The 16,149-nt window shown below is 36.4% G+C and overlaps 1 protein-coding gene across 1 annotated transcript in view; it reads right to left on the reverse strand.

Annotated features, from left to right (window-relative positions):
• Positions 1 to 16,149, reverse strand: part of LOC136875096 (uncharacterized) — a 50,055-nt gene that overhangs the window by 10,290 nt on the left and 23,616 nt on the right. The window contains exon 4 of the mRNA XM_067148825.2: positions 9,464 to 9,546. Coding sequence (XP_067004926.2) covers positions 9,464 to 9,546 — 83 coding nt within the window. The remainder of the gene's footprint in view (positions 1 to 9,463; positions 9,547 to 16,149) is intronic.

The raw sequence follows: 16,149 nt of genomic DNA on the forward strand, positions 1-16,149 counted from the left end.
TCAAGTAACATTTTAATAGAGAGAAACAAACTAACAAGATATGAATGCCATAGGAAAGAAATTATATGTAATATAATGGCGTCAGTATATCATTACATTTTAGCCCACCTGGTGGCCATGATCGTTAAGGCGCTGAAGTCTAAACGGTCTGACACAGGGGTTGGCTGGTTGAGTACCGCTGGTCGAAAAAAATTGACCGTCAGAATGTTGACCGGCAGGATAGGGGAGGTGGTATTATACAATTTCTAATCACTAGATTGCGTGCCAAAAGCTGGATTAAATTCCAAACCTCTCCGCAATGCTCTTACGGAGTGAGGGCATGTGACGCTGTCCATTGGATGGGGACGTTAAGCCTTGAGCAGGCCCCTTAGTGTTATTTGACAGGAGTGGGCTATGTGCCAGCACCAGATTTCACCCTCTCCGTACTATCATACTGTACCGGTAACAGCGGTACAAAACTAAGTCCCCGTAATGGAAATTTAAAAACTTATGCGTTACGCTCCAGACCGGCAGCGAAAGACTGACTGAACAGCAAGCAACAGCTGTGTGCGTGTGACGTAGAACAAGTGACGTCACAGCCTGCCTCACCGCAACACAGAGAGCCTAGACTAGTGTAGAATGTTCCTCGAGTTTCTATGGATAATAACTTTCCCCACAATAATAATTAAATAAAATTAACCATATCATCATGTAGCCCAGTCCTTTATCTACGTTCCTGCAGAATTTCACATAAATCTGACATGAGACGACGAAGTTATGGAATGAGATGTGAAGGCACAGATCGGATATAAATACAGTACTGCTTCGCTTAGGAGAGCAGTGTGTGACCAGCGTGTGTATGTGCACACATGGCAGTGGAATTCGTCCAGTCAGTTCGCGAGGACCGCGATATAGCGTGAAGCGGCCGTCATACTTCGAGTCCGTGGACTTTAACTCAATCGCGACGAGTATGAACTTGTACGAGTTTCTTTCAACTGTGAGTGATAAACTTCTGCTCCAATGGGGCATGATATAAATTGTGCTTCATCTGAACATCAGCAAGTGACTGTTTATTCTACACGAGTGTCTAAGTCAGCAAGATCTATTAGACGAGAGGACTTTGTACCTCAATGTGTTTTTAACTCACCAATCATGATCACTGTCACTTCACATCATGACGATTTTTAATTTGTTTGTATATTATGTAATCATTGTTTTACTACTGAAGATGGCCTTGAGATTAGGCTGAAACATGTATAGACTTTGCTTCATCTAACAGATGACTTGACTTGTATTGATAGGAGGATTTTATAAATATTTTCTTTTGTAAAGTGTCTAAGACTTGTAAATTCGTAATTTAAAGCTTAATGTTGTGGACAGGATTTGGAACAGTTTGCTCCTTACAAAGTACTGAATACTTCAAGTTAACGAGACAGTGCTTTAATTCAGAATTACTCGAATTGCAAGCATGACTAGGTCACTAATTTACCATTTCATGAACTGTGTAAATATTTGTAGGTAATGAACTGTAGACTGCGTGTGTGAACTGTGCATTTCAATTCTACTAAGAACTGTACATTTCAATTCTACGAACATTCAGCTGTGCGTTTCGATTCTATGAACAGTCGAACCGAGGACTATTGATGCATGATTAATTTCATTTTTTTTAAATGTCATTACCAATGCGTGAACAAGTCTGAATTCACGAGTGAAACACCCTTATTTTTCCCAATCCAAAAGATTTCATTGAACAATGCTTCAAACTTAGAACTAAGTTGTGTGGCGTAACTTCACATTATGCCAAGTGCTACAAACTTTAAGCGACTATTTTGAAATTTGAAAAGTTTCGAGTGGACTTCCATTTTATGACTGTTAAACTTATATACTCATTCAAGTTTAATGACCTTCTTTTTCATTTCAAATGATCGAGGATTTAACACGGGATAGATTTCTACCGTGTGATAAACCTTCAAACATACATCCTCATGTGTCATGAACCTTGTTAAAACCAGTGATAAACCTTTATCTCATCTGTGCAGAAGCAGTTTTTTGCATTAACTCGCCCCAAGGCTTAACGGTGTTCATTCACGTTCGTCATTTACGTGGTCTGTCTCAACGCCCTTCATCAGCACCGTATGGATCATCTAGTCGTCGAATGGATCTTCTAGAACTTCCATGGAGGGACAAATGGTGGTCCACTGGTATGGAACGGCGAGGAGCTGCCGGAATCCAAGGACGTCGCCAGCCCTAGGACGGGGAATACTTCTACTATATCTGCTGTCCAGAGGTGACATGGTTTTGAACTTATTAATAAATTCAGAAAAATTTTTGAAAGATTTTCTTCTAAACACACCCTCTCCCTCTGTATGCACTTCAACAGATTGGTACACGCCCTGCATTTCTCGTGCTCACCGAAGTACCACATTTACTGTTACAATATATCGTGTCATTCATTTCATATCACCAACTCCTCTGATGAAGCTGATGTCAGGATGGGCATCCGGTCATAAAAACCCGCCACGACAGATTCATCTCACCTCATACCCAACCCCGTACGGAAACAAGACAAGGGTTGGACAGAGTGCATCGTTATATTTTCAATCAACAGTGCCAAAAACTCTCCGCTTAAAGTATTTATAATAGCACAAAACACACATATAAAGCAGTACCACACACCTGAAAGTGCTGATATTAGGCCTCAAAGCGCAGATGCGGGATTTCAATGAAGTGGTTAAAACAAAGTGAGAGAGAACAATGTGCACACCTCACTAAAGCCACGTTATCACATTCCAAATCACTTTCGCATTCACGCAGTCCAATATCAAAAGCCATACTAATTACATTTTCAAATTATGGTTTTGGTATGTCAATGTCATAATCTGACTCTTATACGTAGGTGCAGCAAAATGATTATAAATCAGAGAGTGAAGTTTCATGATGAAATAACGACCATGTACCATCACTTGTGGTTTGGCACATTGTAGTCTTACAAAATCAGTAATCCTTCTGATATAGTTTATTACTGCCAAAAGAAGTAAACATCAAGGGGTTGGCCATACGTGTGACAAATGCAATATGTCTGGATGATATGCCATATTCAGCCTTGAGATGGTCGATAAAGGAAATGGAAACTTTGAAATTGACCAGCCAACCATTTTAGCCCTTTCTAGTGCCCACATCTGCACATGCCAATAGTGAACCGTAGATCCATACCTCCTTGCACACTCTTTTATAGTCTGTAATTGTGACAGTCTGTTTCCTTTGAAACGACCACCTGCTCCCCGTATTCCTAGACACATAATTTAGAATGAATGTGCAATTTAATTTACTCTTGATGCACTTATAGAGCTTCATTAGTTTGCTATAGCCACGACTGTAATAGTCTTCAAATGTTCTCTAGTATGCTGTCATCAATATCTTTTAATACACTGGACCTCGTCTTTTTGGGTGGAGAGAGTTCGTACTGTCCCCTTCTAATTTGGTCTACAATAAGCATTTATTGTATTTGCGCGTGTAAGATTTTATTTCATTAGCGCGGGCGATATTCTCCAGCCCTGCATTGCAGAGACAGCTTCACCAGTCCGAAATCAGTCTCATTGGTAGGGGAGCGATGTATGTCAGTTTCAGCTTCTACTCCATGAGAAGAAGGAAGAAAATCGCCACGTGTTGGAACGAGTGTTTCAAGATGCTGTTGCATTGTGAAGAGGAAGCTTGCCGCAACTTTACTTGGGACATCGAGGCTACAATGCTCTGCTAAAATGTAGGCGATCTCCGGCATGGGGAGATAGCGACCACGGGCAGATAACTTACCACATGTTCCAGACCATTGGCAAAGATCCGGTCTATCATTCATTTAAGTACACTTTATTAATGTTTATCTGTTCATCTTTGTAGAAATAATGCTTTCTTATTCATTAGTGGTAATATTTCTTCTAGTCTTGCAGTATATTCGAATATTTTCACTCTTCTTACATATGGGAGATGGTAGTTTGTCATTTGTTTGTGAATGATTATTGATCTCTATTAGAACAGCTAGAACATGTGTGTGTCGTCTACGATTATTCTAACTGTCCCATTTAATAGTCTAGTGTGTTTAAAAATCATTGTCCTCACCGATAATTAACAATTTAATTTTTTTTAATATTTTTTCGGACGTCATGTGGGACAGATTTACGGCATGTTGTTTTACGCTGGATTTCTATGTAAGAGTTCTTCATGTGTGATTTTAGGCGTGTTAGTGTCATCTGGCATATTATCGTATCCCAGTTTCCGCGAATTTGAGATCTCGCACATCTAATAACAATAATAATAATAATAATGAATTTTCATCTCGGGTTAAATAAATGAATAAGGGTCAAGAGTTTAAATATTGCTTGATCTTGTGTGTATGATGTTAATGTGTGCTGAATTAGGATTAATATGAGCCTGGAATATGACAGATTCTTGTCGGATCATTTATTACATTTTAGTGACTTGAGGATGGATTATTTACTGTGTGTTAGTGACTTGTGAATCCATTTATTGAGTCTTATTTTGGAGAATACGTGTTGTCAAACGTAATTTCTTCAAGTGGAGCACATGTTAATTGATAGACGTGGAGTTGAGTAATAATAATGTCGTGACTCAAGAACCATGAAGGCGAATGCTTATATTTGACCTGTTCTATGTGCATTTCTGTAGTCGACAATTTCTTCAGACATCAACCGCTGATATTATCATGATCAACATTGTTAATTTCATCTTCTTTAATTAAGTGATTATCCAGACTTCATCGCATTCCTGAGGGACGTAAAATATTTTTTCTTTGCCCGATACCGTCATCGAGAAATTTCAAATATTTAGGCTTAAAAATCAAAGATTAATATTCAAAGGCTAGAATTCGTTGAAATAGTGTAAACAATTCTTGTGTGCCTTAGTGTGAATGCTGTGTGTGTGACTGATATTATTTCAGTGCATTGTGATATTTTCTTTGACCATGATTTTGACCCGGCCACGTGTTTGTTACATAGAGTCCTGTTGTTTGTGTTGGCATAACTTTTTGAGATTTAGACCTTTAGTGAATTTTATTTGGTATTTAAGTAAAGAAAGGTTCAGAGTATCACACGGTAATGAATAAAGAAGGATCATTTCTGTGGACTCGGTTCACCATTTAATTTTGTAAAGCCTATGACGTTAAAATTTTCCTTAGAAGTGTTGAATTCCAAAGACTGACTTTACGTTTGTCAGACGAAATATTAGAGGAAGATTACGAGGAATAATTATTGTACAGGCACAATTGTGCAAAATTTAAGTCCAAGAGAGACTTTTTTAGTAATATTTTGATAAGATTTTGGTTTCATTAATTTTCAATTTAATTGAGGTAACGCTTTATTCAGCACATTAAAGAAGGAAGGATTTACTTGAGATAAATGTTGAAATGGATAAATCTGGTAATTCGACGTTCAAGATAAATAGGAATCAGACAATTTTCACTTTCTTTTAACTTATAAAGAATAATATCATTATTGAGAGGAGGTCCTCCCACAAAAATTTTATTTTTGTTATTATTACGTTCAGCCAGAAGTAGGCTAATAAACGTGTGTATATTTCCAGAATTATGTCGACCGAGAATAGTGGAGATTATGTGCAGTTAAAAGGAACTGGCGGAGAAGAAAAAATAACTTTCTCATCAAGATTGTTAATTACATTTGTTATTGTTAAATGTGTCAGTTTATAATAAATGTCAGAACCTATTGTTTTATATTTTTGTGTTATTGTCGCTAGTCCTTGTCTCTTTCCCTGCCTTCGAAAATAAGTAAAGCCAGACAACGAACAGTCCACCCTCGGGACTCTCGTTCTCCGGCTGAACTATGCCCGGTAAGAAGGGGGCAGTACTCACTTTGACTTGACTGTTCCTGTTGCTCTGGAGATGAATGCCGTGTACTGTTTGAAGAGCAACCTTCAGGTTCAGATTCCTCCTGTCCCTCAAAATCAGTATATCTATCCAGTGTAACGTCATGTATTTCTGGACCATTCAAGATCTAATGTTAATTATGTGTTTTGTACATTAGTTTTCATGTCAATTGTGTGTTTTTACATTTGTTTAGTTATTAGATGTTAGATCAAGGCTGAAGATGACCAGCGAAGGCCAAAACTAGTCCCTACTTTAGTAATGTAGTTCAAAAACATTGCATAACATAGTATTGAAAAAGGTGGAACATATTATTGTACTATGCTAAAGGTGTCGTTTTGACTGCAGAGAATTAGCTTCATCTCCAGTACCAAACAGAAGATTGGAACAATCCACTAGAGCAATACGGCCTACACCTCAACGAAAAGAAGACAGAATACATGACATTAAGTCCTTTTTTTGGATGGGGTTTAATTTTGCTTTCTTCTTCCTATAATATATTCGGGAGAGGCACTCTCTAACCAGGAAAGTAACAAGATAGCTTACTGTGTCCTGTTACACAATAATTACAAAGAAACAGGAGAATTTGAACCTCAAAGAGTTGATATATTAGAGCATTCTCCAGCTGTGTGCATGGCTCTGCTATGACTAATGACAGAATATAAGCTGTTACTGGATGGTTCTGAGGACTAAGAAAAGTATTTCTGCCACTAGTTGGGAATGTACAGTAGGAACAAGTCAATGCACCACATAACAGACGAGAAGATGCAAAAAAAAAAACTTTCAAAATTCATAATTTCCAGCATGAATGTGATTTGAAGTCAACCCTTAGGCCGTGACTAGCATTAGCAGAACCTGCTGATACACGGCCACAGGTGAGCGTACAAGACTGAGCTTATATAATCACATCCCGGGGAGCACAGGAGTGACAATCATAGATTATTTTATGCAGTAAGCAGCAAAGACCTAACTAGCAAATAGCCAAGTGGCACACCCACAGTTAAGAGGATATATAGTGCCACTACTCCTTTACACCACAATTATATCATCACATTATTATTTACCTACATTTATGAGACAGTCAATTTACTTATACGAAGATATTTCAGGCCATCCTAATAAATTTAAAACTTCTCTTGTAGCTGCCCATTTGATTACTTTATACAGTAAAACCTTGTTAATTCGAAGTCGTTGGGACTCAAAAATTGGACTTCGAATTATGTGACTTCGAATTAACCGCCAATTCGCAATTCAGAAATACCAACCCTCGCCGAGTTACAAAACATTCTAAGGCCCGTTACTGCATGCAGTTAACCTTGATTCACAGTTCATACCGTTCCAATGCCATGATAAAAGAACTGTTTCCAAAATGTATCCAAGAAGGTGCATTTACAGTATTCAAATAATGCACTTGGTTATCTCACTGGCAAACATGACCTCACGCAATGAAAGGAAGAAAGAAAAAAAAAAGCACGATTCAAGGACGAGGAGAAATATATGCTGGCTCCCATGTGCAAGTGCTTTATTTATTGGATTACTATACTGTATGCATTTTAGATGCCTTGTATTTACACAGAAAGTACCCGATGCTCTTAAAATCAAACTTTCCTATGACTCTATCCTTGTACGATTTCCCGCCATGGCACTTCTCTCGTACTTCAGAAATGTAAACCCTTGCCGCGTCACAAAGTATTCTAAGACCCATTAATACATGCAATCATCTCGATTCACAGTTTAAACCTTTCAAATGCCATGGAAAAAACTATTTCTGTCCAACGAGGTGCATTTACAATGTTCAAATAATACACTTCGATAAATCATTGAAAACATAACCTCGCGCAGCGAAAGAAATAGATCACACAATTCAAAGACGAGGATAAATTATGCTGGTTCCCCTGTGCAAATGCATTATTTTTTGGATTTCTGTACTGTTCGCATTTTTAGATGCTTTGTACTGGCATGGAAAGTGCCCGACGCCCTCAAAACATTCTGGCTCATCGAACTTTCCTATGACGAGGGGATAAAGTTTCTCGCTTCCATGTGCATTGCAACGCACTACAATGACCCCAATCCCTCACCCTTGTACGATTCTCCGGCTGGCACTTTCTCCTTTAAAACCATTAAAAGAAAGCAATGCAGTTTCATCGGCAATGACAATGTTGTTCGGCGCCTACATATTTATTATATGAGCCACGTTTCTTCGTCAACTGTCGGCATCGCCAGGGTTCGCGGATTCTGTTTTTCCGCACACTGCCTGTTGCGTGATATTACGGCATTTCTTAAAAGGTTGAATACAAAAGAATTCCGATTACATTCAACTTAGCAATCATGAACCGCAATGTAGACGCACCGAAGAGAGAGTAATTGCGGAAAGCTACCCCTCCACGTTCCGGAACAGGCGTTCTATTATGGCGCGTATAAATTTCGAGTTGAAATTACTCTGTAACATACTATTATTTCGAATTAAAAGTCTGAATTTCGGTAATGGGGCTGACATTGTACTTCAAATTACGAATTATCCTTATTTCGAATTAAACAATTTAATTAACATGCAAAACTGTATATAATGTTTCCGGGAATGAGAGCTTCTTCGAATTAGGCGGGATTTTGAATTAACAGATTTCGAATTATCGACGTTCTACTGTACTAATCATATACTAATTATACTAATTGTGTAAATGTGTTTGCAATCAACACAGTACAAGCACTTGACTGATAATGAGTACTAAAATGAAAAGTAGGAAATGGCAACAATCAACCAGTAAGACCATAACACTGGAACAAACTTCAAATCAACATCATAATATCTTGTTACACCTTCAAAAATGTGGAAATTTTAGTTCAAAACTATGATATGTAAGATGTAGATCTACTGCTCTGAATGTTTCACTTCTACAACCCTTCTGCTTCGGTGTCCACAAATGGAGGAATTTGACTTAACATAAAATAGAACTGGACAGATCATAAGATACGTAATTTAACCACAAAAATAATTTTTTTAAATAACAATATTCATTGCGTTATTGTACTACTGAAAGGAGCCACCATTATACAGATTAAAGGAGCTAAATTATTGAACTTGAAATAATTACATGTTTTCCGTGTCCATAAAAAATGAATAATTTTGAATTTGTAGATTTTGTGTATAATGTATACGCATGGTTTCCTCTGTGTGTCACTGTTGGTACACACACACAAGATTTCTGAGAATATCTGAAGGTAATAGTTTCACATGATATTTCAGGTGGGAAACGTATGATGAAAATGATGCAGTGACAGTGAAAGAAAGAATACATTTTTCATTGTTGCTTAAATGTATTATAAACAAATACAATTCAGAAATATCTAGATCTACCAGATATATTTTTGTGGATATATATTCAATAAAACTACACTGAGAAATCTTAATACAATCTTGAAGTTCCTGAATATTTTTGATAATTTTAACAAACCAATTTTTAATATATTAGAGTATAAATGTAAAATTGTAAAGGTAAGATAAAACTAATGAAAATGGCCAGTTTTTGGAGGTAAAACATCCACAACTGAACACAACGGTGAACAGGTAAAACATATTCCTTGTGGTGTACATACCTTGTTTCTTCTTTGATGTACGGAACGAGCTGATCAACAGTGTGTTCTTCTATGAATATTTCCTCCTTTGTGTCTTCAGAAGGCTACAAGTAAGAAATAAGAAAAGTAGAATAAATAAGCAAGGAAGAAAATATAAACAAGAAACAGCTAAGGAAATAATTTTCATATTGGTACAATAAGACTACAAGTAGTTTATCTCCAAATGTAAAAATATAAGAATGGAAAAGAACAGACAAGTGATAAGAGAGATAAGAACATAAAATGAAACACATGACAGGACAGCACTAGGCAAGGTAGCAACTGAATAGGAGAAACATGAGAGGACAAAGGCTGTCTCCAAATCCTTACACTATACCATTCCTTGTTCACTTTTTTTGTTTCTTTTGATTCCTATTTCCACACTGAGTAGCTATTTTCTTTATCCTCTTACATACTCATCCACCTGTTCCCATTTTTCTACATATGACTTGACTTGAAGCTTCTTTGTTCTTTTCCATTTTCCTATATACATTCTTTCCCAAAACACCTCACTGTAATATAAAAATTATCCCACATTATTCCTACCACTTTCCCAACAAGTGTGCAATGCTTAAATCATAACCACACACATATCCATCGACGCTCTGTATACATCACATTAAGACTAACAAGCATAAACAAATAAATAAAGTAAATGAATAAATATATAAAAACATATATTATTAAATTCATAAATAAAATAAATAAATGAAAAACCAAACCAAAACCCTTGGCACTTTGGCCCTTGAAGGGCCTTGGCCTACCAAGCGACCGCTGCTCAGCCCGAAGGACTGCAGATTGCGAGGTGTCATGTGGTCAGCACGACGATTCCTCTTGGCCGTTATTCTTGGCTTTTGAGACCGAAAGAAATAAATACATAAAATAATTAATTGATACATAAATAAATAAATCAGCCATAAAATCCATCAATCAACACTGATCAGCATTTAGAGCTGCCACACAGGTGGCAGAATGTTTATCAATTGTTTATGTAGAAAAAAAATTTGGAAATTTATGAAACTACTCTCTTGGTAAATTATTCCTATCGCTAACTCCCCATGAACATTTGCCAATATTTGTTCCCCTGAATTTCAAATTATTTTCATGTTTGATCTTTCCTACTTTAAAAGAACACTGACTTAAATTTAATCATCTACTAAATGTCATTCCAAGTGATCTCTCCAATGACAACTCACAATATACCACTAAGTCAAGCAGCTTGTTTCCCTTCTCCAAGTCTTCCCAGCTGCAACTCTGCAAAATCTGAGTAACATAACATTTTTCTTCAGAAATCACCCACAAGAAATGGAGCTGCATTCTGCGTATTATTTCCTGTTATCTAATCAAGTAATCCTCCTCTAATTGTGGCCTTGATGGAGATATAAATGCCCTTCCCTTTACAACCCTGAAATAACCTCACATAATCATTACAGGACCAAATAAAGCTTCAGCTACTCTAATGCTCTTAAAGCCTTTAAGTCACTATTTTATCCAGCTGAATTGCATTTATTTTAGTCAGTATTCTTGGGCCCCATCAAAAGCCTTATGTAGGTGAATCATGATACAGTCCATTTGACCTCCTGAATTCAAAATATCTGCTATATCTTGCTTGAAACCTATAGGTTGAAGTACAGTAGAATAACATCTCATAAACCTGAACCAGTTAGTAATTTTGTAAACATGTATAATATAATAATAAAAAATGCTTTGCAAGAGCTTGCATGCAACAACGGTCAAGATGACTAGCCTGTAATTATTGGCATTATGTTTATCAACTTTCATTTATACAACTCTTCATTCGTTTGGTATACTTGCTTCCGACAAGCAGTAATCAATTAAGCACTACAGATATATATATATATATATATATACTAACCTTAGTATATCCCCGGAATTCTTATCAAACACAGCAGCATTTCTAATTTTGAAGTTTTGTATCTTATTGTCATGGCTTTGCTGGCGAGACCTAGTGCTTACAGTACGTTATGTCTTCTGGTATGTGCTAGAAAATTGATGTTACTTTCAATGATCTGTCACAGTCTTATCCTTGGCTTTGAAAACAGAAAAGTGACCAAGGTATGAGTGATGCTAGTAGTGCCATTACTTATGCAACCAATCCCTGCTGTAAATGGTATGAAAGTGCTGCCCATAGGGTTCGTAGTTCCATGCATTTCGGAGGGTTGGCAGAGTCATATGCTATAGCAACTTCTGGCTCAGTGAGGAAAGCAATTGGGAACTATCTCACTCTTCATTTCCCCAGTATGCCTCTTCAGTGATGCCTAGGCCATCTATGACAGCTAATGGTTGATGATCCAACAAGCCTTCAGACTGAGGACTAAACATACATACATCTTATTGTCAATGTCCGTGTGGAAATGGGTGAAACTGTCATCTGTGTCAGGTACTGCAGAAAGACATGACCATAACACTTTTCCTGTGCCTTCTCATTGATGGATGCAATGCCAATTTGCTCATCAACGGTGTCTCTTTTAATGTGATACGGGAGTGTGATGCCCATCAAACGAGTATACATAATAGGTGCAGGCCTGTACACCAACGAAGTCAACAGCATTCCTGTTGGACGTACTCAGGTAGATTAGTTTAGAGACATCTCTGACGTCATGAGATTTCTGGCCTTCCCAAAGCAAGCAAACTTGTAAAGATGTGTTAATCGTCATTTCTGTGGTTTACAACCCATCTAAATTTCTGTTTTCGTAACTGATACCTAAATTACATCTGCAGTATGCCATTTTAAGAAGTTGATATCCAAGATGATTTCCTCTTAATTTAAAAACTTTCTAAATGCTATTTATTTCAAATTCTACAAATTTTACTTTTATATCTTTTATTTATCCACCCACTGTTCTTATTATTACATTCAATTTTGGTCTTTAAACTATGGTATATATTGTTATTTCAGGTAATTGTTCTATTTCTTGTACTGTGTAAGATCCACTCCTCAGATGCAGTCAGTTGAGCTTGGTACCTGCCCAGATATTCCACCATCGCTTCCAGACCTGTCTTGTGCTATGAGGCATCCCTCAGAAGTTAGTGTGATGTTCGCGTTGGGATATCTGATTACATAAAATCAGTTTCATGGTCCATATCGCACTTCAATATATTCACAATTAAGTATTTATTATTTTCCACCTAGTCGATACAATGATTGCATAAGGCAATTTAATGGTTAAAAGTGGTACATGTTTTGTATTTTATCAACATCTTCAGCCACATAACACTGTTTAGATGAAAAATATATAAAATTGACAAAGTAATGCTTAAGAGGAAGTGTCCTTAAAATTAACATAAGATTGACAACATTAAAACAAACAAAAACTCAAGAGAAAATGTATAAATTATTACTACAATTGAAAGCAGTTGTCAAGGAAACACTTGTACAATATTCCATAGAGAATATGTCCTAAATGAATATTCTTTTCTTAATAATTCATAAAAAAAGGTCAAATTATAAAGTTTATAAGTAATTGTCGAAATGCAATAATAATAAGAACCACATTGTGATATCTGGTTTTCTTCATTCTGACAATTACTTATAAACTGTATAATTTATAATTTGACCTTTTTCCATGAATTATTAAGAAAAGAATATTTATTTAGGACATATTCTCTATGGAATATTGTACAAGTGTTTCCTTGACAAATGCTTTCAATTGTAGTAATAATTTATATATTTTCTCTTGAGTTTTTGTTTGTTTTAATGTTGTCAATCTTATGTTAATTTTAAGGACACTTCCTCTTAAGCATTACTTTGTCAATTTTATATATTTTTCATCTAAACAGTGTTATGTGGCTGAAGATGTTGATAAAATACGAAACATGTACCACTTTTAACCATTAAATTACCTTAAGCAATCATTGTATCGACTAGGTGGAAAATAATAAATACTTAATTGTGACTCTTTTGGGATATCTGCTCGCAATTGACACTGATGCTTGCTGTGTTTTGCTCTCACTTGTCTTACTGTTGTGGTGTTTGATTGTTCGTATGCCACAAAATGAGTGGTATAATATGCTGTCCGAGGACAAACCCTCTGACTCAGTGTCCAAACGACTAAAAGTGAACATAATCTTCAACAATTCACTTTGTTGGCATGGTCCGAAATGGTTGAACTAAGATGCCTTGGGTTGGTGAAAATCAAATCTTAATGTTCACATTTATCTCACAGAATAAAGAATGCCACCAATGCTTCTTACAGCCATGCACGATGATCTATTCATAACAAAAGTGTCGAGATTACACAAAGTACAAAGAGTAGTTGTGTAGGATGCCATCAATTTATATTAAGACTATAAATCGAATCACAGATCAAGAAGGCAATCTTGATGTCAGCAGAGCAGAGTAGCGTCACAAAAATGTTGCAAAGTTTGGGCTGGGAAGATTTGGGAGAAAGGAGACGAGCTGCTCGTTTAAGTGGTATGTCAAAACCATATCAGATGTAAGGCTCTTCAGGCGTTTGCTCTATTAACCAGCGTTTCGTTCTGAGCTGTCAGTGGAGAGATGGTTTGGGAGGACATCAGTAGACAAATAAGTTTGAGTGGTGACTTTAAAAGTAGGAAAGATCACAATATGAAGATCAAGTTGGAATTCAAGAGGACAAATTGGGACAAATATTAATTTATAGGAAAGGGAGTTAGGGATTGGAATAACTTACCAAGGGAAATGTTCAATAATTTTCCAATTTCTTTGCTATCATTTAAGAAAAGGCTAGGTAAACAACAGATAGGGAATCTGCCACCTGGGCGACTGCCCTAAATGCAGATCAGTAGTGACTGACTGAGTGATTGACTGAGAATGGAACAGTGCCCAAATTCTAGTAGAGTCAAAATACCACATCTATCTGCATCCAAACCACCATCTAACAAAGCTAATATAAGTTAATATTCATGGCAGAACACCTTCAACTACTTCATCCTGACACTGCACTCTTAAACACACCTCTAATTCAAAGAGAAAATTTTTGTATCCCATCAGCAAAACGTACGGTAAAGAAGCCACGTCACAAGTGTTGCAACTGTTGTTTATAAGTTTCATTTCCGTATTGATGGATATTACTTTACATAAAAACAATATATATACAATTCTCCACCTTATCAATACGAATTTATTTTACATTACAAATATTCAAGACTAGTTTCGACCCCTATGGGGTCATCCTCAGTTGACATGCATTGTAAATTGTTCATAAAAACATCACGTGGTAAAAGTTAGACTAGTTTAGGCTGATCATTAATGTTTGGTATGTCTAGTACATGACTAGTGTGCATTGTTCATAAAGACACATATTACCTTACTGCTACTACTATCCAATTTTAAGTTATGTAGTATGGAACACAGATATGTTTGTGTAACTCAACAGTGACAAGTTCAAATATTTACAGAATTGGCTGTTGATTAGTCACATGATATTATAGAACACAGGCTTGAACATTTTTGATTTAAGTATCAGTGCAACATCTTGCTTTTATACATACTAGAAGCTAAATTCATTTTGTAAAGTCATTACATTCTGATTGAAACTTAGTGTGAGGTTAAAATTGAATAAAAATATATGCTAATGTGGACATTAAAATATTGTTAAAATGGGCATATAATCAAAAACAGTGGTATGTATGCCACACATGTCTAGTATAAAAACTCATTACATTGATGCTGTTAGTGTGCAGTACAGCATATACACTGATTTGGAATAAATGGATTTGTATATATATCGTTCCAACAAAGTGGATCCATAAAAATATAAGATGTATAGGTAATTAGTATTATAATGATCCACTGCAAATTAGGTAATGCTGTTGTTTATCTGAAGATCTATTGGCAGCTACAGATGTTAAAGTTATTAAAAATGTTAATGGAGCATGTTTTCTTCCGTAGACGCGATGTTTAAGATTGGTGGCATTAGTCAAATATGATGAAAGTTATGCGTCTTGGTGCGTTCTGGAAGCTGGTATGTAATGAGAAACCAAGGTGGAGTGTCTGGAAATAGAAATAAAAGTGTGATAATGTTGTGGATAGAAAGTGTGATAGTGAAACGTATGTCGTTTACTTACGTAAAGTGCTGGAGCCGTGCGTTCTTAGTAGCTGCCTGTTGGGATCTGGTGCGCGTAGCTCTGAGATTGTAGTTAGCGGCGGTAGAGGGGAGGTTTGGGGGGATAGGTGGAGTGTTAGTAATAGGAGTGGGGTTGGAGGGGAGAGGGTTTTGAGGCGGTTGATTTGAACATATCGATTTTTGCTTGTTTATTCTTTTGATATAGAAATCTTTTAATAAGGGAATTACTGCATGAAAAAGGATGTTGTTTCTGTCTATACTTTCATTTAGGTTGGAGTTTGGATTCACATATTTGTCTAAATTTATGTAAAATTCTTCTATTATACTGAGTAAGGGACTTTTTGGGTTCATGTTAAGGATTTGCATGTCGTTCTTAATGTCTGTGAAATTATGTTTTTCATCGTCAATATGCTGACCCATAGCTGAAAAATGTCTGTGTTTGACGGCGTTTACATGTTCATTATATCGTATTAAAAAACTTCTACCGGTAAGTCCTATATAGCTGGCTTGGCAGTCGTTACATTTTAGGCGATAGACTCCTGAATGATTGTATTTGTTTGTGTTATTGACTAATTTGGAATTGTATAGTATGTTGGTGTT

Source organism: Anabrus simplex, chromosome 5, assembly GCF_040414725.1.
Source record: "Anabrus simplex isolate iqAnaSimp1 chromosome 5, ASM4041472v1, whole genome shotgun sequence".
In the NCBI taxonomy this organism is placed as follows: domain Eukaryota; kingdom Metazoa; phylum Arthropoda; class Insecta; order Orthoptera; family Tettigoniidae; genus Anabrus; species Anabrus simplex.